We start from the raw sequence: 26,753 nt of genomic DNA on the forward strand, positions 1-26,753 counted from the left end.
GGTCATGTAGGCAATATAGAGAGAATAAAAAAGGCAGTGTGCTCCATGGTTACTCTCTCAGGTGACCGTTAGCATATCATAATCTCTTGGCCCAATAGCGTAAGATTTCCAAATTTGACTTATACGACCGACATTATAAAATACCCGAAATTACACGGTAAAATCAAGTCAACTTATCCGTGGAAGAACTTATCCGCGAGTATATACGGTAAATAGAGTTAAAAAAAGTTCTGAAACTTTTTGAACGTCCCTCGTACATAAAGATGGCAAGAGAACAACCAGTTTCGGTTGATTAAGGATGTAGATGGAGTTATTGATTCCAGAATGTGATTAGTTGACAAGGTAACACGGAGGAGAGGAAAAAAAAATCCTGAAACTGGGGCAATTGGAGAAAAATGAACCGCTGGAGGGTCACGGTCAGAAGACACAAGTGAGCAATCAAATAGTAATAAGCCAGTTAAATTCTTTGATATAACAACGTTTTTGGTTTCCTCCTGCAATTTCTTTGAATAAAATTCATTTGATTACGCCTGCAATAGTCAGTCCTTCTTGATCTTGCTGGAGCTAAGGCACTGTACCTTTTCATTCGAGTCTTTACTTAAAGGATAAGTTTGGTATTTTTCATGTCGAAGTTATTTATTTACAAACATGCTACTGTATGTATGCATTTGCCACACAAAATTATGTTCTGAAGTTAACTACTCTCCATAAACTAAAAAAAATATATTCCTGCCCGCTCTGGTGTTTTAGAATGGAGAGTATAGTTTCATGGAGGAGAAACTTAAAAACGTTTGTCCCATTTACAACCCAAGACCATTGTTGGGTATTGATCTGCACCTTCCATGTTTCCAATGCATGTTTGTAACAAAAAAAGGGATCATCAAATAATAATTTTACTGCATAATACTGGTACCATTGTTCTCGTGGCAAGGGTACATTTTCTATTTGCTTGTGAAAATTCTCACGTAAATACGGAACAATAATGTGTTATGAAAAATTTCCTGTGATCTGGCCGGTCGGGAGGAAACCACCCCCTGAAGAGGTGAAAGGTTATTGTGGAAGACTATACAAGTGCTATGCTATCCAATAGACTCTAGCTGGGAACCTCCAGAACTCCACTCCATTGAGGAGGTTGTCGCTTTATATTATACATCAGTGATGGCACCTGGTTACACTATGGTTAAGGTTAGGGTTTGGGAAAGTTTAGCGGACTCAAGTCAAGTAAACCAAGTGACAAAAATCTGCAATCCAATTGGCTGTTCAATAGGTCAGTAGCTACTGAATTGCAGAGCTGCAGAGGTCTGCAGCTGGACCCATCTCATGCTATCGTGCATGGCAGGTATTCTTTTAAAATGCTAGAATCTAATAATATTGATAGTCGTTTTGTTCAATGACATGCATAAACTATTTTACAATGTGTGTCTAATTGTAAGGCGCGTATCTATACTTGACAACTCTCTTGGCTTGAGAAATGGACGTATTTGGTAAGATTTTATGCTTTTCCTCTGTGCCCCATAGACTGCAATGTAAAGTGCCAGTGTGGACAAGATATTTTTTTAAATTTATAGAAACTTTACAACACAATTTTGTGTGGCAATTGCATATACACCATGTTTGTGCAGAAATAAATTTGATTTTAAAAATAACAAACTTATCCTTTAATAATTGTTTGGTAAAATAAGGATGCAAAATTAGAATGGTTTACAGTTTGAGTAATTCTTATTGGAAATTAATAAAAGAAAGGTTAAGATGTTGATTGGTTTTGGAATGTTTTATTTACATTATCTTTTAAACTGAATTCTTTTTATTTTTAGTATCCTGATAATTCACAAACAAATGGCCCTATTGAATATTACAATTTAACCTGGACATCACTGCAAGATCTGCCTCATACAAAATCCATCATAATTAGTGCGGAGAATGGTATACAGAATGAGAAAAGACTCTGGTTCAGTAACGTGGCGTACATCATCACAATCCAAGCAAAGAACTCAGAAGGCTGGTCACCACCATCCACTCTGACAATTCCTTCTGCTCCAGAAGGTACGTATGGCATCATCATAGCAGTTCAATTAGAGTAGGCTTTCCAAAGACATCTGCAATATTTTATTATCTTCCACTAGACATGTATTCATTTTGATTTTTCCATATGTTAAAGGACCCCAGTGTTACTGGGGTGCTTTATGGTGGCATTCTATTAGGCTGTTTCAACAATTTAAATGTTTATTCTACGGGGACACTGTTTTTCCTTCAATATCCCCACACACATGCATTTTAAATGAACTGGTAACTAGAGTGAGCGATTGTCTCCTCTGATCAACTGGCTTCCCATCCATTGCTGGGTCCTGCCTTGTGCCAAGTGCTGCCAGGATGGGCTCCAGCACCCTACAACCCAAAATGTAATTAAGCAGGGGTCTGACAATGAATATACTGTATTAATGGATGAATATGACTTGACATGCAATGTTTTTAAATAGCAATTGTGAGATGTGTGTTATAAAACAAACAAATTGGCCAGCATGCTTATCCAGTTATGTTTATGTGAGGATGGCAAATCAGAAACAGCCAGCAATGAAGGGCCAGAACTTGCACAACTGTATATCTGTGAGGCAGCACTGCTAACCACTGCATCACCAAGCTGCCCCATCACTAACTAACTTAATTATCACATTAGGTGAAATCAATATAAAACATCAGATAATCAATGGAACGAATGAGGGCTTCAACCTTACCTGGAAACCAGAGACCTCGGTGACCTGTGGCTACACTGTGGAGTGGTGTGAAAGAAGCAAGATCAGTTCCTCTGGTCTTCACTGGGCCAAATTCAATTCCACTGCTGCAGTCATAACTTCAGGTACTGATGATTCTAAATCACTTCATTTAAGGGGTGGGGTGGGGACACTTCATTAAAAATCAATTTATGAACAATGCCACTGTGGTGATCCATTCACCCGAAATAGCCAAAGTGGGTGGGAAACCTCCTAAACCTGGCTAAAATGCATCCAATGCTGAAGGTTCAAAAATACACTCTGAAATGACCCAAAACAAATTAAAAATGTCGCACTAGGGAAGGGATAACCATAAATCCCTACTTAGTACAAAGCAAGGCAATAAAAGTCTTTATTAACAGTATAGCAAAAATAATAAGATACTAAAAAAAAATCAGAAAGGAGACAAATGAATTTGCAGAAAATGCAATCCACAGCAAACAAGTCCAATCCACACACAATTCATAAGAGCACAAATACACCATAAATCAAAGAACCAGACAAAGAAATAGCAATTCTAACTCACCCACCTCTAAAGCACATACAGATTACCATAGAGGGACTGCAATTCCCATGAGCCTTTATAGGGGCTGAGAGCAACCGCTCAATGGAGATTGACAGGTGGCCCCGCCTCTTGGGGAACCACCCAGAAAACACAAGAGACCTGGCAGTACAAGCATCCCCACATAGAAACCAAATAATGAACAAAATTGATAAAAAAAAATACATAATTATATAAACAGTAAACATAAATAACAATATTAACATACATGATAATAACCAAAGGACCAAAAATAAATAAAATTGACATAAAAAAGGAATTTAAACATAAGATGGGGTGACCCTGGCTTTTAAGCTGCTAATCCCTCTGTGAGGTTTACATTATCTTTTTACCTCCAGTCCCATTACCGAAAAGCCACTTTGGTCACAAATTCTAATTTGAATCTTTATTTTAATGAGTGTACTGCAAATCAAAAAGTGACAGTTCTCAAAGCAAATAGGCATGTTGGTCTTCAGAAGGTTGTCTTATAAGCACAAAATCTTTATTTTGTAAATATGATCCCCCTTGAATAGTGACCACTTTGTAGTCCAACTGTTTAACATGTTCCATCACCAAGACAGGTGAAGTAAAACTGACTCGGGTTCACACAGTCAGTCACAAGCAGGAACTGAGCCAGTAAAGCCGATGTCACATTACATGATTTTTTTGTCATGGTGAATGTCAGATTTGCAAGTTGCAGCCGCTGATCTCGTTGCTGTACCAAATTGCACAACTTAAAAATCGCAGCCCGTATCACATTTCCCAACCAAACACCGATCTTGTAGCACAGTCGTGCTCATCCCTTTTTTTGACAGCCAATCGTGTGCTGCCTGTTTGAAGGGTTACCTACTGCAATGAGTTCAGCAGCAATCTCTGCCCTTTACTATTTTCTCTATTATTCTATGTCATGTGCAATATGAGAAATCAGACAGACTAGCTTCTCTTAAGTTTGTGAGATCCAAATCCCCCGTGTGCTGCCTGAAGGAGCCGCCACTATACCAGCACTGTGTGAAGGGTTAGCTGTGGTGCTTTCAGCCACAGTCTCTGCCCTTTTTTCTTTTTTCTGTTTTGTTTTTGTACATACAACATGAGACAACAGACTGACGAAGTTCTCTCCTGTTTGTGAGGTTCAAAGCATGCATCTTCCTTATTCTTTGCCACTACGTTCTATGTATTGTAATTTCAGATGAGCATTCATTGGACGTCAGCTCTCCCGCATACACAGCCCGACCCTCCGACGAATGACAAAATAAAACCTGTTTGATTTTATCAAAGTGAGCTGCAGACAGGGTGGTCTCATTCATCTTATATGTCACATTAGGGGATTGTCTTCACTAGAGTGCCACCAACTGGCACAGATTCTGAAAATGAAGGCCTCAAATGAAAATCACTGGAAAAGTTGCCAAAAGTGACATAGGCTTTGTGTTTCAGATGTCAGGTCCATAGCCACTAAACCCTAGATGTTTACTTTCTTTTCAATGTGAAATATTATATTTAGGGAATAAATTGCACAGCAGGTCTCTTTTTTTCATTTATGTGTGACAGGAAACTTCAAAAAAGGAGAAAGGTACACATTTAACATCTATGGATGTACGTCAGCCGGTGACCATGCGTTGGAAATCATGACAGGATACACGCAGGAACTTTGTGAGTACCATATTGTGCAAAATGGAAATGCTGACAGTCCATTAAGCAGTCATGCACGATACTCATTTTTCCTTAAATGATAACAACGCCTCCCTGGTGAGGTGTTCCGGGCACGTCTAACTGGGAGGAGGCCACGGGGAAGACCCAGGACACGCTGGAGGGACTATGTCTTTCAGCTGGCCTTGGAACGCCTTGGGATTCCCCCAGAAGAGCTAGTAGAAGTGGCTGGGGAGAGGGAAGTCTGGGCATCTCTGCTCAAGCTGCTGCCCCCGCGACCTGACCTCGGATAAGCGGAAGAGGATGGATGGATGGATGGATGGATGATAACAAGTTTTTTTAACCTGCTATTTCCAATTCAGGGTTGCAAGAATAAAGCAGTGGGGTAACTAATTCTAAAGAGGTGCCAGGTCTGGTCACTGTCTGCATGGACTTGTATGTTTTCTTGAGGTCACTGTAGCTTTTTTGTTCCATATCTATAAAGACTGACTAGATACTGGCACTTAGTGAGCGAGTGAATATGAGTACATACATCATTGTGCCCAACAGTGGATTGGCTCCCCTCTGATATGTGCTTTCCAGTTGGTGTTGTTCATATACAGAAGTCTCCTGATCCCAGTAATCCTACAAGTGAATAAAGCAGGCTCAGGAAATCGATGGATGGACACATACATACCAAGATAAAGAATTACAGAGCTAGTGATCCATTTGACATTTTGTTGCTGATATGAGACTAAGTTTGAATATAACGAGCAGACTGTCACATCAGTGCAGACTCAATCCTGCCCAACTTGGACTTTCACCTCTTTTGTAGGATCTCATGATTAAACTCCCTAAGACAGAGGGGGTATTCAGAAGCTCTGAGAAATCGACCAGGCTTGAGTAATGCAATTGGCAAAATTCTTAAAATACTGAATAATTTTAATGAGACACAACAGCAAAGGATGACAAGACATGTGAAAAGGGAAAAGGTCAGCAACTGATCAGCAAAAATAAACAAAAATAAACAGCCGACGGAGACATAGTGAAAACTCCAGGCATCTTCGCCAGCACACACATAAGATTAAAAGCAGTATTTTTACTATGTATTTATAAATGATCTTCTTCTTCTGTACTCTTTGTCTTCTGTCAGGTTAAACAACTTGAGATCCCGTTTTGTAGGCTGAACCCACTTCTTCTTCTTCTTCTTTCGGCTGCTCCCATTAGGGGTTGCCACAGCAGATCATCTTCTTCCATATCTTTCTGTCCTCTGCATCATGTTCTGTTACACTCATCACCTACATGTCCTCTCTCACCACATCCATAAACCTTCTCTTAGGCCTTCCTCTTTTTCTCTTGCCTGGCAGCTCTATCCTTAATATCCTTCTCCCAATATACCCAGCATCTCTCCTCTGCACATGTCCAAACCAACACAATCTCGCCTCTCTGACTTTGTCTCCCAACCGTCCCACCCGGGCTGACCCTCTAATGTCCTCATTTCTAATCCTGTCCATCCTCGTCACACCCAGTGCAAATCTTAGCATCTTTAACTCTTCCACCTCCCTCTTTCTTGGCATGAAACCATACTGCTGCTCAATAATCATCAACTCACTTCTAGACCTAGCTTCCACTAATTTTTCCCATAACTTCATGCTGTGGCTCATCAATTTTATCCCCCTGTAGTTATCTTGTATTTACTGTATAAATGATATTGTGTAAAAATAGGAGGTGGAGTTGTGTGACAGGAGGTGTAGAGATTTATTTTCAAATGTGCTTGCCAATACATATATTAATATACTGACAGATAAAAGAAATGTAGCATTTTCTGCAATAGGACTGCAATAGTATACCTTCATGAAAATGGTCAGTTTGTTTCAACATTACAGCTTGTGCAATGAGCTGGTTTAGGTTTTCTTTTTGGAACAAGACCTGACCAAGTCATCGGGTTGTCTTTAAAAAGTTTTTAATTCAAAGCTCAGGTCTGTGCCTTTCACAATGCCTCAAATGTCACTAGAGGCAAGGGAGAAGGCAACTGACATGTTGTAGTCAGGCATGTCATGTGCCAGCCTTGCCAGACATTATGGATTAAGCCTCTCCACTTTGTCTTAACAGTAGCCAAGACTTCAGCTGGCTGGCAGGACAGATGACCATACAAGATTTGGTCATTCTGAGGTGACAACACCAGAGCAGGACTAAGATAACAGACTTGTCCATCTTAGAAGTTATTTAAGGTCTAAAGAGTTCCTACAGCAGTACATTACCAGGCCGCACACAGTTGCTGTGGTCATAACTGACCTGAAGAATGAATGCTGGTGTGTAGGTACTTTCTCTTCTCACCTTAACTTCACAGAAAACCAAAAGAATTTCACAGATCACAACATCCATAGACACCCTACTCCAAACCACATTTTTTCAGGCCCTCCTTCAAGAATGAGATAACATTCCACAACTGCAAATTTGGAGGCTCATTCTTTTCCTTGAGCCAAAGAGAAGTAGCGGTGGTTGTAAGAGGAGGTGACACAAGGTACTGAAGGATTGCCAGATGAGTGTTATGAACATTCACAGCTGCTGTTGTGTTCGATTATTGTTTTTTCCTTGTACCCCCATTTGTTTGTTGTTGTTTCCACAATGAGGTTTGACCTATTACTCCAGCAATGAATGATGTATTCCTTTTATCCATCAGTGAGAGTACAGTATACAGGTTGATTGTCATTGTAATGAAATTCAAGTGACCATAAAAAATATTTCGCTAAAATGGAAATTTCGTTATAATGAATATAGGGAAAATATGTATACTATTGTGACCGGGGTCGTCGGCAATTTGCCATCTCTAACGGCAGTGATGCAAGGACAGCTTTGTAGCTGCTGCATCTGGCAAACAGTAAATCCAGGTCAAAGTAACTGGTCGTCCTCTGTAGAATCAGGCTTACGACGTAACGTGCTTCTCGAACGATGTTTAGAACATTTTTACACCAGGCTTTGACCTGCTGTTCCTCACACTTTAATGGTCTGCCACAGCCAGGATTCTGAGCCACTGGTATTCTTCTAATGTGAAGATGGGAGCTAAAGCAGGATGACTGTCCATGTCGCGGCTCCTAACAGCTCCTGTTTTGAATGATATCTTGAGACTGTAGCTGCCTTCTCAATACTGTAATAATGTACCTGCATTTTTCTTAAAAACTTGGATTGAACTTCCTGTCTCACGTGCAACTCTGTGACCGAAGTTTGACAATATCTGTATAAGACAACGCTTCTTAAACTGCAAATAATATTTTATTTGAAAATTATATGTTATATCTAATTTTTTTTCAGCGTAAACTGACGCCATTTCTTGTTTTTTTTTGTTCATCGCAAAGAAATCTTTAAGAAGCATTATGAAACTCGAACAGTACATTAGCCGCACACAACACAACTACCCACATGGACTCTCAATGGAGCATCGACTCAGAATTTGGCTATACTTGTATGATGTTGTGCCTACACTTTTGCTGAGCCTCACCAAGACTGATCGAGACCGGAAATTTCACAACAGTCTGTCACTTTCTTTTGGTCTAACAAGAAAGAGACAGTATGTTGCATGGTTCCTGAGACTCGGTGAAAGTATAGACGCGGCATTAAGTATTTTTTGCATTGCATAATTATTTTCAATGGCCATTTTTGGTAAAAAAAACATTTGTTATACTGAAATTTACATTTCGTTAAAACAAAATCAGTTAAACATGATGTTGTATGCATGTTTGTCCGGGCCTAAAAAAGTTTTCGTTATTTGCTATAACGGGATTTGACCAGCATATAATTTTGAATATATACTTACTTCTGACTCTTTCAGTGTCTATAGGTTTTTGACTTCATTATCTTTCTGCATGACCTTTGGGGGTCAGGAGGACAGGGTCAGCAATCATACAGCACTCCTGGAACAATTTTCAGATTAAGGGTCTTGTTCAAGAGCCCAACTGGCAGTAATGGGATTTGAACCAGCAACATTCCAGATATCAGTGCAGATTCTTAACCTCAGAGCCACTACTTGTACTTCCACCTCCTGACCATACGTTTGTTTAGGGAACATGACTTGATGATTCCACCTTATAACTTATAACTTTACTTATAACCCTCCAGATAAAGACTTCACAGATCAAAGGTTGGGTCTCTAACCTTCTTTTCTTGTTTTCATGATGGGAATAATCTTCAATTTTTTTTCTTTTACAGATACTGTACAATTTATTCCTTTGTCTGATACATCACTCTGTATGTCAGTAAACAGTTAGACTACACCCCACAAGTGACAAATAGCTTTTTTAAAAAAGTGCAAATCATCATCCACATGAGTATCTGTTTACATCCACAGCCCCCACAGAGAGACCACAAATAAAGCACTTCCGACCGCAGGCCCACTCTGTAACACTACAGTGGAGTTTCAATGAGCACAGTGAGACCAATCATGGATTCATCCTGGGCTACAACATTTGCGTTAAAGAAACATCAGACATCACCAAAGCAAGTGAGTATCCAGCACGCAGTTTTAGCAACATTGGACTTGGAAAATTTGCACTTATACGCACTACATGGTTACCACTAGTTTTTTTTTGCGCCTTAAATCCAGTTCTTCTGATCAGTTGCTTGTATGATGACTTTTAACTTTAGAAATAGCGTATCTGTCAATATTTTCTTGTTTCCTCTTTGTAACCATGTTTATTTTTTTTTTATCATTAAGTCTTGTATTTTATTGTTGCTGAATATTCATGGCTCGGTCTCCCTGGCACTAGCACATTGTTAGAAGTGACTGTATCTCCAAAAGTTGCTTCATGTGGCACCATTAAAGTGATGCTTTATAAGGCAACATGGTGAGCTTTGCGGCATCCAAGATGTGCTTTCAAATCTCTCTAATATTACTTAATTAATTAATCTTACTTTCAGAAGTTTGCGTGCTGAACTACAAAGGTCTTAACTGCATCTTTTGCATCAGTACTTGGTCAATGAAAATTATAGCCAGTCCATTAAGCCTGTTCCATGCCATTGTTAAAAATCTCCTAACCTTTGTGGACTGGTGTGAGAATGACAGGTCTCCAGAAAGCAGAAAGAAAGTTTTGAGCGGCATCCGGGTTATCCCTTTCATTGTCTGTGGACAACACAAAACAAAACAAAAAAAAAACGTGAAAGAAATAACGCTCCTTGGCATACATCCCATATGCAGGAATTCAGTAAAGAAGAATAGTAGGTTACAGTCACTTCTAGTGGAGCTCTGTCCAGCAGGTCACTCTAGTCAATAAATGATGCCTCCTTCCAGGATGCCCAGGGTTTTATGGTGGCCAGATGGGAAGGGGCGGGGGTCAAATTCCTTTATCAGGCGTGAGCCTGTGAGGAGGTCCTCCGATGCGCATGCGTAACACCATGTAACATTAGTTGCTGATCAACGTCTGTTTTCGATGATATGTAGATGTTGTCATTTTCTTTGAAAAAATAACCCTCAACATCCTCTGTCGCTTGCAGTGAAGCAAGGTTTCTAATAGAATCAGTGATGTGATGACTTGATGATGGTGGATAATCATCCTTGCTATCTGAGCTGGAGACAATGTACTTTAAAAATGAGACTTTGTGTTTTTGTAGTGCCTACCTTTTGTATTCATAGCTGGACAATTTTAGTTGTCTTAATTTCACTGTCGATTGACAACCACTTACACCACTGATCAGAACTGGTGCCTGTACTGTACAGTCAAGGGTGGGACCCACCAAGGTTATTATAGTTAACGAAAACTAAAATCAAAACTGAAACTATTATTAAAAAAACATTTTCGTAAACTGAAATAAAATAATTAACAAAACCGAAATGAAAAACTAAAACTAAATGAAACTATTAAAGTAGCTGGAAGGACTAACTGAAAATAAAATAATAATTTACTAAAAATAATTTTCGTTTTTTGTTTTTGAATGAATATTCCTGCTGTTAGTTTTAAACCCTTATAACTTTTAACTCTAAAACTGAAAATCATCCACCAGCAGCAGCCCGCACATATTCATCTAGTGAACTGGCCTTGGTGAAGAAGGGCGGCTTTTCACACAGCATTTGCAGTGACATAGCAAGTTGAATGCGGGCGGAATAGAAAGCAATTTACGTGTCACCTTTCTTTGCGCTTATTGTATATCAAGATGTAATTCAAACGTGTGAAATCAGAATGTGCTGGTCAACAAAAACTTCACCGTATGGACAGAAAAATCACGAGTTAGTAATGTTTCAGTTTATTTCTCAGGTGCCTGCTTTTTGTTGACAGTAATTTACCTGCCACTTCACACATGAAGTATACAAAGTATAGAGAAAGCATAATAATCATGAAAAAAATTCGACCTCGAGATTTTGATGAATCTTGATGTTTTAGACCTCCCTGAGTCCAAAAATACCACTTTTTGGAATTATGTGTGTGTGTGTGTGTGTGAGTAAACACGATAACTCAAAAACGCAACTAGATAGATGGATGAAATTTAGCATGTGGTTGTTACACCAAAATTGTAGATCTGTATTAACTTTTAGGCCAAATTCATCAACTGGAAGTGATGTCTTATTTACCTGGCCCATTCCTAAACCATGGTTTTGTAAATATTGGTGGCCTTCCAGATTACTTTAGAGATAAGGGATGGGCATTAGCCTTTAATATTTAACTCTTACACTGCCTGTGGCTATCAATTACATTCTTCACATGTTTAAACTACCTATTGCAACACAGAGGGTTTGACATGCAATAATGAAAATAAACCCCAAGTACCCAACTTGGCCTAATTACATTTAGAGTTTGCATTTGTCCATTAAATAAATTGTGAAAATAATCCAGTAGCAGAAGTAGGTTTTAAAATATCTGCCCCAATTTTTTCAATGTTTCTCTCTCTCTCAAAATAGATAGTTGAAATATCCTATTCTTTTTGTTCTTAACATCAGCCATATCATACATATTGCATACCAGGGATTTTTCCTGCCTTGCATCCAAACCTGCTGAGGTAGGCTCCAGGTTTCCTGCAATCCTGCTCTGGATAAACAGGTTTAGATAATGTATATATTGTTCTTAATCTTAGATGATCTCTCTGTCATTTTGTGCCTGTCCATACTCTTATTACCTGCTCTTACTGTGCTCACTATGGGTTTACTGTTCTTATGGTGGGCTGTTCAAGTCTCACTGCCCCTAACCTTGACACTACATGCTTGTTTTTCTTTGATTCCCTCAATACAGCTAGGTGGGGTCTGCACACTGATTCAAGACTAAGAGCCCTTTTCTTCCTAAGCCCCTGTGATTTTCTTGATCACACCTGTCAGAACACAGTAAATTCTATTTTCTAATTTTTTATATCTTTTCAGGCCTTCAGGTGGCAAAATTCTGTCTATAAATTGTTTGTGCCTGAGATAGAATCAGAGATCAATATGGCTGGTAGAAAATAACAAAGCCCAGTATTTGAGATTTTTGAATGCAATGTAGAAGGCATTCATTATAAGCACATTGTCATTGGAGCAGGATATGTTGTGTGCTGTAGACATTTAAAGTAAAAAAAACCCTCACGTTTTAAAATTCACCTAAATTTCATTACAAATTGGCCCATTCCGGACAATAAAACGAAAAGAAAAAAAGTGCAAACAGTCAGCACATATTTGTTCAGCACAAATAACACAGAAAATATTTTACAAATTATAAAATTGTGTAAAATTGTTCATATTCAGTACCTGCTTTTGATTATGCTTGTTTGTATCTACAGTGGTGTGAAAAACTATTTGCCCCCTTCCTGATTTCTTATTCTTTTGCATGTTTGTCACACAAAATGTTTCTGATCATCAAACACATTTAACCATTAGTCAAATATAACACAAGTAAACACAAAATGCAGTTTTTAAATGATGGTGTTTATTATTTAGGGAGAAAAAAAATCCAAACCTACATGGCCCTGTGTGAAAAAGTAATTGCCCCCTTGTTAAAAAATAACCTAACTGTGGTGTATCACACCTAAGTTCAATTTCCGTAGCCATCCCCAGGCCTGATTACTGCCACACCTGTTTCAATCAAGAAATCACTTAAATAGGAGCTGCCTGACACAGAGAAGTAGACCAAAAGCACCTCAAAAGCTAGATATCATGCCAAGATCCAAAGAAATTCAGGAACAAATGAGAACAGAAGTAATTGAGATCTATCAGTCTGGTAAAGGTTATAAAGCCATTTCTAAAGCTTTGGGACTCCAGCGAACCACAGTGAGAGCCATTATCCACAAATGGCAAAAACATGGAACAGTGGTGAACCTTCCCAGGAGTGGCCGGCCGACCAAAATTACCCCAAGAGCGCAGAGACGACTCATCCGAGAGGTCACAAAAGACCCCAGGACAACGTCTAAAGAACTGCAGGCCTCACTTGCCTCAATTAAGGTCAGTGTTCACGACTCCACCATAAGAAAAAGACTGGGCAAAAACGGCCTGCATGGCAGATGTCCAAGACGCAAACCACTGTTAAGCAAAAAGAACATTAGGGCTCGTCTCAATTTTGCTAAGAAACATCTCAATGATTGTCAAGACTTTTGGGAAAATACCTTGTGGACTGATGAGACAAAAGTTGAACTTTTTGGAAGGCAAATGTCCCATTACATCTGGCGTAAAAGGAACACAGCATTTCAGAAAAAGAACATCATACCAACAGTAAAATATGGTGGTGGTAGTGTGATGGTCTGGGGTTGTTTTGCTGCTTCAGGACCTGGAAGGCTTGCTGTGATAGATGGAACCATGAATTCTACTGTCTACCAAAAAATCCTGAAGGAGAATGTCCGGCCATCTGTTCGTCAACTCAAGCTGAAGCGATCTTGGGTGCTGCAACAGGACAATGACCCAAAACACACCAGCAAATCCACCTCTGAATGGCTGAAGAAAAACAAAATGAAGACTTTGGAGTGGCCTAGTCAAAGTCCTGACCTGAATCCAACTGAGATGCTATGGCATGACCTTAAAAAGACGGTTCATGCTAGAAAACCCTCAAATAAAGCTGAATTACAACAATTTTGCAAAGATGAGTGGGCCAAAATTCGTCCAGAGCGCTGTAAAAGACTCATTGCAAGTTATCGCAAACGCTTGATTGCAGTTATTGCTGCTAAGGGTGGCCCAACCAGTTATTAGGTTCAGGGGGCAATTACTTTTTCACACAGGGCCATGTAGGTTTGGATTTTTTTTCTCCCTAAATAATAAACACCACCATTTAAAAACTGCATTTTGTGTTTACTTGTGTTATATTTGACTAATGGTTAAATGTGTTTGATGATCAGAAACATTTTGTGTGACAAACATGCAAAAGAATAAGAAATCAGGAAGGGGGCAAATAGTTTTTCACACCACTGTATATTATATCCAAAACCGTTAAGGGTACAGTTCTGTCTCATTGTGACACAAAATTAAACTCCATAGTAGCACTTTAACCATACTATAATTACTAAAACTAAAACTGAAACTGAAACTAATAGATATAAAAATAAAGTAGAAATGTCTTTGTAAAATAAAAACTAAATTAAAACTAAAAATGCACGAAGAAGGAAAACTAAAACTAAACTGGATTTCCAAGTAACATCAGAAAATATATAGAAATAAAAACTAATATAAAAAGGCAAAACTATAATAACCTTGGAACTCACTACTTGGTAGGATGACATGCTGTACCTTTTCATAAGGGGTCACATATAATTACTGTATTTAACCAATCTGGCTCAAGTGCCATCTACAGTATATGGTTGGGCTGGACCTATGTTAAGTTAACAGGACATAGAAAAACACTGACCTCAGTGTAAATGGAATGACTTCATCCTCTGGAAAGTGCATAAGGGTTAACAAAACACAGGAATCAGGGCACCAGAGGGTATAATGCATTGCTTTCTCTCGGCTTATGTGTGACTTTTCTCAGCAGCCTGCAAACAAATCAGAAATCATGAAAAGAATGAGTACACCTTCAAAGACCTGCAGCCCATGACTAAGTACAGGTTTGAAGTGTCGGCATTCACTGCTGGAGGTGACGGTCCCTGTGACTCTGCAACTGTGACAACTCTGCACATTGGTAAGTTTACATTAACTGCCAATGAGAAACCATTGATTTATAAGAAAGCAGGGTGGGAGATCTTCATTTGAAGAGGTAAGTTACTCATTGAGTACTTCACTTGGCAGGCAGATGGTTTACATCTAGTGTCCCAGAAGTGTAGAGATTATCTCAAAGGTCCAGTGAGGTAGTTCGCATGTTATTTTCCCATGTCTGTGTGGATTTTCTCCAAATTCTCCAGCTTTGTTCTCCCACACCTCACATACATGCTTTTTAAGTAGTTAGGCAACAATAAATTGGCCTGATGGGAGTGAGTGTCAGTGTCTACCTTGCTATGACAACAATTTGCTCCTGACTTGCATTCATTGCTTCTGGGTTTAGAGTTTGGCTCTTTGTGATTCTATCAATCAGGTTTAAAAAACTGTGACAACAACCATTAATCTCTATTGTCTACAGTGAGGCGTTGGTGTCATTTTCAACAAAAGTAAATGATTCACAAAAAAGGGGACTTTATCTTTTCTTCTCTTTCAATTTCAATTCAACTTCCGTAAACTTTTTAAAAGATTTAATGAACGATACAGTTACCTCATTCAGAGGCAGCAGCTCCGGCTAACATTCTGTATGCTGACGTGCTGACAAAAACATTTCCACAAGTGCAAATTGACCAAACTAGCATTAGTAATCGCTGCTTTCATTACAGAAGTAAGATTATGTTTAAATTTAATTAATTTCACTCCTGAATAATGATGTTAAGATACTCTCAAAAATCCTAGCTAGAAGGATGGAGAAAGTGCTGCCCTCGGTAATATCACAAGATCAAACTGTATTTATTAAAGGCCGACATCTATCTTCAAATCTCCGACGCTTGTTTAATGTTATATATTCACCAGCAAAATCAAACACCCCAGAGATATTACTATCATTAGACGCAGAAAAGGCATTTGACATGATCGAATGGAATTACCTTTTCACTGCACTGGAGAAATTTGGGTTTGGCCCGAATATTTGTGCTTGGATCAAACTACTGTATACCAGTCCAGAAGCTTCAGTTTGTATTAATAAAATTTGCTCAGACTACTTTAAACTAGAACGTGGTACCAGACAAGGATGTCCCTTGTCGCCACTGTTGTTTGCAATCGCTATTGAACCACTGGCGGTTCACTGCCGAAATTCTTATCAGATAAAGGGGATTGTCAGAGAAGGACTGGAACAGAAAATTTCTCTATATGCAGATGATATGGTCTTATATATATCGGACCCAGAAAACACTGTCCCTGCTGTTTTAACAGCACTAACAGAATTTCAAAAGATATCTGGTCTTAGAATTAATCTGAATAAAAGTATACTATTTCCAGTGAACTCACAAGCATATAATATTAGATTAGACACCCTACCTTTTACCATAGCAGATCAGTTTAAATACCTAGGGGTAAATATCACAAGTAAACATAAAGCTCTTTATCAACAAAATTTTGGCGTCTGTATGGAAAAAATTAAGCAAGACTTGCATAGATGGTCAACCCTTCATCTCACTCTAGCCGGAAGAATTAACATTGTTAAGATGAATATCCTTCCTAAACTTCTCTTTTTATTTCAAAACATTTCAATATATATCAATAAATCGTTTTTTAAACAGTTAGATTCAATAATAACCTCATTCATTTGGAACTCAAAACACCCACAAATCCGAAGAGCGACCATACAAAGACCTCAGGCAGAAGGTGGCATGGCTTTACCTAATTTTCAGTTTTATTACTGGGCAGCAAACATACAAGCCATAAAAACCTGGACACAAATAAATGAACATACACAGGCTTGGTCTGCAATAGAAGTAAAATCCTGTAGTACTTCTTTATATTCCCTGCTCTGCTCTCCAATAAATGAAAGTTATCGCAAATATACTAATAACCCAATTGTGCTTTACTCACTCAGAATATGGAACCAAATTAGGAAGCATTTTAAGATGGAAAATCTTTTATCAGTGGCACCTCTGCAAGGGAACCACCTCTTTCAACCTTCGCAAGTATATCCAGTTTTTAATACCTGGAAAAGTTTTGGGATTAAAATGCTCAGAGATCTTTATATAGACAACATATTTACATCTTTTGAACAATTACGTTCAAAATTTAACCTCCCAGCTACACATTTCTTTTACTATCTTCAAATTAGAAATTTTGTTAAACAGAAATTGCCCGATTTCCCCCACCTTGCACCCTCCACAATGCTGGAAAAAATACTGCTCAATTCCGAGGAAACAAACACTATTTCTGCAATATATAAAATCTTATTAGAGTCCCTACCTTTCAAAGACCCAAGAGGACATTGGGAAGAAGATCTCTTAATCAATATATCAGAAAAGGAGTGGAAGGTAGCAAAGCAGAGAATTCACTCGAGTTCTATATGCGCAAAGCATAGAATTATTCAACTAAAAATTATATATCGAGCTCATCTGTCTCGCTTAAAACTGTCCAAAATGTTTCCAGGCCAGGATGCAACCTGCGAGCGCTGCAACCAAGCTCCTGCCTCACTGGGTCACATGTTCTGGGCCTGCACCAAACTAACATCATTTTGGACAAAAATTTTTAAGTGCCTCTCAGACAGCCTTAGTATCACAATCCCTCCTAACCCATTATCAGCTGTGTTTGGTGTCCTTCCAGATGGACTGGAAATGGAGAAGGACAAGCAAACGGTGATTGCATTCACTACACTCTTGGCACGCAGACTTATTTTGTTAAATTGGAAGAATCCTAATTCTCCTCTTATAAGTCAGTGGGAAACCGATGTTTTATATTATTTGAAATTGGAAAAAATCAAATTTTCAGTTAGAGGATCTGTACAAAATTTTTTCAAAACATGGCAGGATTTAATCAATATTATTTTAGAATAAGAGAAATAACTATTATTGCATTTAACTCCCTTCTCCATCTCTTATTTATATAGATATTTACTTCTCCCCTTCTTTTGTCTAATGTTGCCTTATTAAAATGCTTAAAGAAATTTTCCTTTAGCTAAGCTCTCCTTCTCAGGGGTGGGGTTTGATTTGTTTTCAAATTTGTTGGGTTATAAATTGATCTGTTTGTATGGAATGATTACAATGAAAATTAATAAAATAAAAATATTAAAAAAAAAGATTATGTTTAAAAATTGTAAAACAAGACAAGAGGCAAAATAATGATTTGGGGAGCCTTCATGACAGAAAGAAAAGTAATCAGATCAGGTGAATCCATGAATCTCAAGTTGAAAAGATGGAACAACAGGGTACATGAGTTATCGTATCATAGAGAAAAACTCATCCTTGACTGGAAGAACACGCGCCGACTTTGTGGATGAGCAATCAGAATTAAACTTTATTCCATAATGCACAAAGCTGACTCAGTTCAATGAAGTGAGTGCCATTGGTCTGGGAGTTCCTCATTTTATTACAATTACTTATCAAAAGATTACCTCACTCTGTATATTTTTCTCATCATTATCTGACCCCTACATTCCTGTATTTCTGCTTAGTCACCAATATTTTCTAATGCCTAATAAACATTGATAAGTTTCTAATGTTTATAATTGCCCCATTATCCGCCACCTTTACCTTGACCCAACATGCACATCAGCCACCTGGCCAAAGAAACGACTCCATCTTTTATTTACCTGTCACATTCTTTTTCTCTGGCTTGTAAATTCTATCAATGTTTTCTTGTGCTTAATGGGCATAGATGATCTCCTAGTTACTTTTCCACAAATATCTTGTGACTTGAGAAACATGTGGCCATTTGGCCCCAGAAGTGTCCATGTCTTATTTACCTGGCCCATTCCTAAACCATGGTTTTGGAAATATTGGTGGCCTTCCAGATTACTTTAGAGATAAGGGATGGGCATTAGCCTTTAATATTTAACTCTTACACTGCCTGTGGCTATCAATTACATTCTTCACATGTTTAAACTACCTATTGCAACACAGAGGGTTTGACATGCAATGATGAAAATAAACCCCAAGTACCCAACTTGGCCTAATTACACTTAGAGTTTGCATTTGTCCATTAAATAAATTGTTTTGATCATTCAAAGCACCTTTACAACCAATCTTCTCACTTCATATTACTCCCAGCTCCCCATGGACCAATTTGGTTGAAATTTAGTACACATATACTTTGAGAAAATGCCTAAAACAGAGCACACTGCATACATTTTTTTAAATTCAAGATTGTCTATTTTAAAATAGAGATACATTCTGTGTGTCCACAAGTACTGATTAACTTACTGTTTCAAATTTACCTCTGGAGTAATTTCAGTTTGTATATTTTAATGTTTTTACACATTCCCGAGTGTTGTGGTAAAACAGTGGGATTTAGGGACTTTCAAAACCTGACTTAATATTAGGTGGATAGGACTGGCAAGCTTTGTTGGGCTAAATGGCCCATTTTTGTCAAGTTTGTTCTAATGTTCTAAAAAATATTTTAATACACTCAGTAGCCAATATTGACAGTAAAAGAGATCACCAATTCAAACACATGCATATGGAAACTGACCATTACGTCTGCGGCCCGTGTGAATCTCTGCAACAGCAACTCAATTCTCCTGCTGTTTGAAGTTGTACCGGGTACATTAAATGATCTTTGTGACCATAAAAGTAAAAAATGCAAATAAGAAAAACAAAAAGTAACTAAATTTATAGAGTAATGAATGGAAGAGGAAAGGAACTTCCATAAGAATGACTACGTAAGCTATTTTGCATATGGTGCATAATTATGAATTTAGTATAAACTTTTGTGATATTAACATGTTGTGATACATTTAATTCTGTGCATTTTTTAACATAAGGATTCATCTTCTGCATTTTATTTCATATTATTATACAATTTGACAAAGTTTATTTTGGGTCATGTCTTGTTTTTGTTGTTTACACCACACAGTTTGATGTCACCTCATAGCTGCGAACAGCACACAGATGACATCCTGGACGTTCTGATATTTAAATGTAGTGATCACAGTTTGCATTATTTCTTGGTGGATACACAACTTTCTTCAACTTTCATTAGTGTTGTTAGTTTCTGGTTCAAGTAGATCCTCGTGCTGGAATTTGATTTTTAGTTTCGACTTTGCTTTCCTCGTGACTTTCTATTTACATCTTTGATACTCTGATTTTCGATTTCCATAGCTAGTTTATTCCCACCGTTTTAACCCTTGGTTTGTATGATGGAGTCAGTGGTGGCTCTGAGGCTAGGGATCTGTGCTGGCAATCGGAAGGTTGCCAGTTCGAATCCTGTAAATGCCAACAGTGACTCTACTCCGTTGGGCCCTTGAGCAAAGCCCTTAACCTGCAATTGCTCTATCCTGGGTATGACGTTAATCTGCATCCAGCTCTGAAAGTAGGCCCTCCAACCTGCTGGGAAAAAGCTGGGGGTTGGTGGCAGAATTGACACTCCAGCCACCATAAAAAAACCTCACACTGGTTCCATTTCATCTGAACTAGTGTGGTGCTGAGGTGTCACCCATCACATGGCTGCAATTGGGTCCTAACCTGACCTGGGGTCCTGAGTTGGTTTGTCATGTGGTGGGTGCAACCATGCGCTGTGTCAGCATGTCCTCCTCTCTTTGTCTGATGACATCTCTGTTCTTGTTAACCTTCTTCTAGTTACTTTATATTCTTACAACAATCCTTTCAATTCTTTGTCTCAGTAATGTTATACTAAAAACAATCTTATGGCTCTATTATTTTTAGTTTCTAATAATTCAATATTTTACTGACATTATAATTTACTTGTGAAGCCCCACAATGATCTGGTATCCATAATGATCGATATTTGTTGCAACCTACAATTTTAGCTGGAGGCATCAAGGAAAAATGTTAAGTCGTCATTGGTTATTTCTTTCAAAGGTTTTCTTTAACAAATGTGAACTGTATAACCAACAACTACATCAGCCGATACATTTTTTACATCACTTGAGTCTGTCATCTATGAAAGTTGTTTAAAGCCTATTTGGACTCATTTTTTAGCAGCATGATAATCGTGTGTAATTTATATATTGAACTACCACATCTAATTACATTCTATTATCAATGTTTTAAATATGACTCATTATTAAAAAATGTCATAAATCAGTGTGTGATACAGTAATCCCTCCTCCATCGCGGGGGTTGCGTTCCAGAGCCACCCGCGAAATAGGAAAATCCGCGAAGTAGAAACCATATGTTTATATGGTTATTTTTAGAATGTCATGCTTGGGTCACAGATTTGCGCAGAAACACAGGAGGTTGTAGAGAGACAGGAACGTTATTCAAACACTGCAAACAAACATTTGTCTCTTTTTCAAAAGTTTAAACTGTGCTCCTTGACAAGACAGAGATGACAGTTCTGTCTCACAATTAAAATAATGCAAACATATCTTCCTTTTCAAAGGAGTGCAAAGCAAGCAGTCAAAAAAAAAATCAATAGTGCTGTTTGCTTTTAAGTATGCGAAGCACCGCCGGTACAAAGCTGTCGAAGGCGGCAGCTCACACCCCCTCCAGAGAGAGAGAGAGAGAGAGAGCCACAGAAAAACAAACAGTCAAAAATCAATACGTGCCCTTTGAGCTTTTAAGTATGCGAAGCTCCGTGCAGCCTGTCCTTCAGGAAGCAGCTGCACACAGCCCCCCTGCTCACACCCCCCTACGTCAGCGCAAGAGAGAGAGAGAGAGAGAGGAAGAGAGAAAGTAAGCTGGATAGCTTCTCAGCCATCTGCCAATGAAATCAACTGGGCAAACCAACTGAGGAAGCATGTACCAGAAATTAAAAGACCTATTGTCCGCAGAAACCCGCGAAGCAGCGAAAAATCCGCGATATATATTTAAATATGCTTACATATAAAATCCGCGATGGAGTGAAGCCGCGAAAGGCGAAGCGCGATATAGCGAGGGATCACTGTATTCTGACTTTGATAAAGTAAATAAACAAAAATTATAAACACCCCAAATTTCAAAGTAGCTTTTATTTATTTATGTAGCGTCTCTTTCCTTCATCTGTTTTCAGCATGGAAATAACCTTTTAATTTTTCGTTTTCTGATGCACTCTGGTGCAGCCCTCTACTAACTCCATTTCAACATACCTGACTTTGAAATTAGATAAACGTTAGATGAAATTAGACAATAATTTAATAATAAAAATTAAGTCAATAATATCTTCAACGTCAAGATGTTCTTCAAACTCATTTCTAATTCCCCTTCATTATCTGAACTTTTTCTTTCGTGTGTATTCGTTATTAATGTATTCTTGATTCAACATTGTGAATTGTTCCACAGTAATGTGTACATTGAAACAGTTTGATTTAATAGCACAATAAAATAAATAAGTGCACAAGGTCCTCTTATTTCAGGATATCTTAATGTTTTCGTTCCACAGGTCCACTTTCCATAGGACCCTTGTCAGGAATTTGTTTAGTTCCTGTTTTAACTGCTTTGGTGTTACTATTGTATTTTCGCAAAAGGTAAGTGTGTTGTTATCCCTTCACAGTTTGCCAAAAAAATCTAAACAGAGGTTTGCTTAACCCTAAAGAACAATGAAAAATTAAATGAATAAACAAAGTCACGAGCATACACAAAATTGAGTGTCCAGTTTATGCTCTTGAATGTTCTTCTTACTTATCAGAAGACACTGCACACCAGAAATATCTGTTCAGCAGTTTACTAAACTACTTTTTCAATAACTTATCAGTGTGAAAAAACAACTAACTTTATTAGAGCAGTAGCTACACTTTTTTGCCCATATCTTTCCAAGCTGCAGACGTGTACTGTATAGGACCTTCCTTCCGCCTGTGTTCTCTGTCACCAGGAAATCTTCTACATTCTACGCCCTTCCCTTAAGACTACATGATTAGCTCCCTCTGATCTATTAGCCGGCCAACTGAAAGTGTATCTAGCATGATGTGTGGACCCACACATGTTTATCACCACTAACATGTTGGTTTTAAAGTAAGAGTTAATTTACTTGATTTAGAGCAGCTACACTCTAAAACTAAGCTGAGCTGCACCAAAATAAATCTGTAAAGACATAAAATATGAACAAACTTCCCACCTAATGTCTGTTCCGCTTTTCAAAATCCTCATCAACCCTAGTTTGATTACCTGCTGTTTGACTGTTTGATGTCTTGTTCTCCCCTGCTATTTTTGAAAATTAAATTTACGATTGAAACGCTTTTGGAGTCTCGTGTTTTTGACTATCTGGGTCCTTAGTAACACCGTTCTGTCTTACAGGATCAAGAATGCATTGTGCACCTCCAGTGACTGTGAAGTGAAGATTGAGGCCCTCAAGTGGGACAGTGGAATCTATGAGGTTTGAGAGTTTCTCTGTAAAATCTGCACTAAGCTCTTCATTCCTGCAATGATGTAACAAGTTCATCCACTTATCTAAATAACCCAGCGCATGTTGACTAGATCAACAAGTTCAGTGTGGTTTCATTACCCCTTGATGGCAGTTTGCACTAAGCGGGACATTGTGAGCCACAATGCAGAAGCTTCAGAGGTTAACTGGATTTGTAGCCAAAGTGAAGCAGTACAGTGCATGCGACAAACACTGGTTACAACAGGATAACTTAATGTCACATGTGATCGCATTTGCTTTTTTTCATCTCTCATACTGCTTGATCAACTTCATTTTTGTGTGGAGATCAATTACTTTTTTTCCTGTAATTGTAAGACAAATGTAATTGAACACACTGTAGTCAAAACCTCTGCATGTAATAAACTAAGTTTGAGATGAATTAATCACGGCATACAGAGCTGACGTGGTGAAAACTGCCAGTTGCCCATGAGACAAAGTAGTGGTTGTAAATTGAATGCTCATAAGATGCATAGTTCATAGGATGATGATTATTTGTTGTCAATGAAGGACAAAATAATACAAAAAAAGGTTTGGGGGTAGCCACCCCATATACTTGAAGTTTGGGTTCAAGGAAAACAAACAGAACTTTGCAACACTGAGTCCAATACAGAACTGATTAAGGCTAGACGAAATGGTGGTTTTAAAGTTGGGCAGAGGAAGTGAGGTCATCAGGGCCGGAACTGGAAATGCCGTCATCAGTGCCAGGCAGAATTTCCCATAACTAGTCTGCAGAAGGAAGAGAGAAAGGGTTAGTGCACTCTGCCACCCCCTGGTCCGGCATGGAATTAACCTTATACAATCCCTTTGGCTGCCTCCCATGTGTAAGTGTGTGACACTGTATATATACATATATCTTAAATATATATATATATATCTTATATATAAACATCTACACGTGGAAGTGTGTGTCTCTGTCTGTCCGGCCCAGAAGTGAGAGGTGGAGTCGGGGTAAGGGCTGCATCTCCGAGGAAACAGAAAATTCGCTTAGCCGCTAATAACACGAGTGAGGCCAGCACGTCAGCAAAACGAAACCTCAGAAGAAAGACAAAGTCGCTTAGCTGCTATCATCGTCAAAACGGTATCCCTTTTACTTTTCCTCCTGCCACTAATGCACAAGTGATGCGAGCACAATGGAAAAACATATCCTCCTAGGAGAGAGATGCCCAGAGTAGTTCCTTTCAAATACCCAACACCTCTACATTTCAATTTTTTTTCTGACAATTTCAATAGTTTCTAGGACAACAGGCTTTTTACAGGACAGGCCTACACAGCTAGTATATATATATATACTGTATATATATATATATATATATATATATATATATATATATATATATATACTTTTTGTTTCTTTCTTTTCAGATCAGCGCATTAATTCAGTCGCTAAAGGTGGAGGAGTGCAACTATTCAGAAATTGAAGTTGTAAAATATGAAAAAGAAGAAAAGGAGCCTCTGCCATATTGTAATTTGGAAAATACATCTATACCTCAATGCTGCACCAAAGAAAATCCTACAAAAGATACTGCTTTGGATGGATGTGTGAATTTATTAAATATAAACAACTTAACGTACTTCTGGCAAAACAGTACTTCATATAATCAGGGAGCAGAAGATCCCTTTCCAGCATCACAATCTAAGTTTTGTTCTTCCCAACCACCAGATGGCATTGCTTTGGATTATTTACCCAGTCCATAGACTTAAGTGAAATAAAATTTCTAGCTTAAAAATGATTTAAATCAACAGTTTACACCTTGTGTAAGCTAGCAAAAATCTGAGAATAAATAAATATGATAATGACATTAACAGATGAACCATATAGACTTAGATTTAAATTATTTTGAGATGTCTAATTTTCAAAGTTGTGTTCAATTATAAAGTTATCTTAAATTATTGTGGTATAAATATTGGAGATAAATATGTATTTTTTGTTTTGCTATTTCGGGAGTTATGCCAGCATAATTCCCTCCTCTCATGGTATGTAATTTCCAGTACAGTTCTGTATCCAACTGCTGCTTGGCAATCAACAGTAATGGCTGATCACATGACACTTCAATGATTTCTTCTTATTTACTGGATGGCATGTCTGTCGATGCAGGTATCCAGTCTGCCATTGTCATTTACAAATCTGACAGTAATGCTCTTGCTAGTACAGAAGTTGATTGGACACTGGGGACCACAATTCAGTTGTGTACAACTGCCATCACTGCTACATTCAATGGAATACTGAATAGAATGCATTCTCACTTTTTACAAAAGGGACATTTCTATTTCCAAAAGTGTTTTTCTCCAGTTACCATTTATGGGTTTATATAAACAGTCAGGAGAGTCTGATGCTATTCTATATCTGGTCAATTGAAGCTGTTTGAGTCCGACTCCAATGTTCAGTGGAAACCACAGTTTAAATCCAGAGTGCTATTCAAGGTAAGGTAAGGTCTCCATCATTCAAAGGCCACTTTGGAAAGGTGTGCACTAGTTTCCCTTGATGTTGTTGTTTTTGTTGTTCCACTGTCATTTGTGACTGATGAATCCAATGTGGGAGTGACAATCTCTGTTGCAGAGGTTGCACTTGTGGGTGATCTCAACTCTCCAGTGTTGCTTTCTGTAGGCTTGCTTGTCCACAGCTGCTTTCTGTTTGAGTTTCTTCTCTGGACTTGAGAAGATGCCTCTTTACTTTGAAGGATCAGTTGCAAGGTCTTCCCAGGAATAGGTGCTGATGCCCAGAGCCTTTATGTCCTTCTTGCAGACGTCCCTGTAGTGCAATTGTAGGCGGCCTGCTATTCTCTTGCCTGATTCCAGTTGGCCATAGATGATGTCTTTGGAGATGCGAGCATCATCCATGCGGTGGACCATGACCAAGCCAGTGCAGTCTGCTTTGCCTGAGCAGAGCATACATTCTGGGTAAGCCAGCACAGTGCAGAACCTCAGTTTCGGTCACTTTGTCTTCCCGTGAGATGCCCAGGATGCGGCCGAGGTATCATAGGTGGAAGGTGTTAAGTCATATCTCCTGCCTGGTGTATATATTGTCCAGGTCTCACTGCCATACAGGAGTGTGCTGATCACACAAGCGCTGTAGACAACCAGCTTGGTTTTAATTGTCAATTTGGTGTTCTCCCAGATGCATGTAGTGAGGTGGGCAAGAGTTGTTGTGGCCTTCCAGATGTGTTTGCTGATTTCATCATCCAGGGAGAGGTTGTCACTGATGGTGGATCCCAGGTAGATGAACTGGTGAATGACTTCCAGTTCATAGTTGTCAATGGTGATGACTGGTGGTGCCTCAACATCCTGCCCCGTCATTGAGGGTCAGACTGAAATTCTTGCTGGCTTGGGCAAACTGATCCATGAGGCTTTGGAGATCCCGCTGTGAGTGGATTCTGACTGCTGCATCATTAGCGAACAGCATGTCTCTGATGATGGACTCGCACACTTTGGTTTTGGCTCTAAG

General features: G+C 38.6%; 1 protein-coding gene and 1 long non-coding RNA gene across 2 annotated transcripts in view; both read left to right on the top strand.

Moving 5' to 3' along the window:
• The window catches only part of LOC114652860 (leukemia inhibitory factor receptor-like), a 78,530-nt gene extending 63,347 nt beyond the window's left edge, over positions 1-15,183 (top strand). The window contains exons 11-15 of the mRNA XM_028803168.2: positions 1,815-2,043; positions 2,675-2,854; positions 4,855-4,956; positions 9,278-9,430; positions 14,838-15,183. Of these exons, the coding sequence (XP_028659001.2) occupies positions 1,815-2,043; positions 2,675-2,854; positions 4,855-4,956; positions 9,278-9,430; positions 14,838-15,055 (882 nt within the window). The 3' untranslated portion in view covers positions 15,056-15,183. The remainder of the gene's footprint in view (positions 1-1,814; positions 2,044-2,674; positions 2,855-4,854; positions 4,957-9,277; positions 9,431-14,837) is intronic.
• A 7,133-nt stretch (positions 15,184-22,316) lies between these two features.
• On the top strand, positions 22,317-25,277 carry LOC114652159 (uncharacterized). The gene is made up of 3 exons (XR_003716304.2): positions 22,317-22,418; positions 23,185-23,263; positions 24,674-25,277. It is a non-coding gene; the product is annotated as an uncharacterized LOC114652159 (long non-coding RNA).
• The last annotated feature ends 1,476 nt before the right edge of the window (positions 25,278-26,753 follow it).

This window comes from Erpetoichthys calabaricus, chromosome 5 (assembly GCF_900747795.2).
Source record: "Erpetoichthys calabaricus chromosome 5, fErpCal1.3, whole genome shotgun sequence".
NCBI classification, from domain to species: Eukaryota; Metazoa; Chordata; class Cladistia; order Polypteriformes; family Polypteridae; genus Erpetoichthys; species Erpetoichthys calabaricus.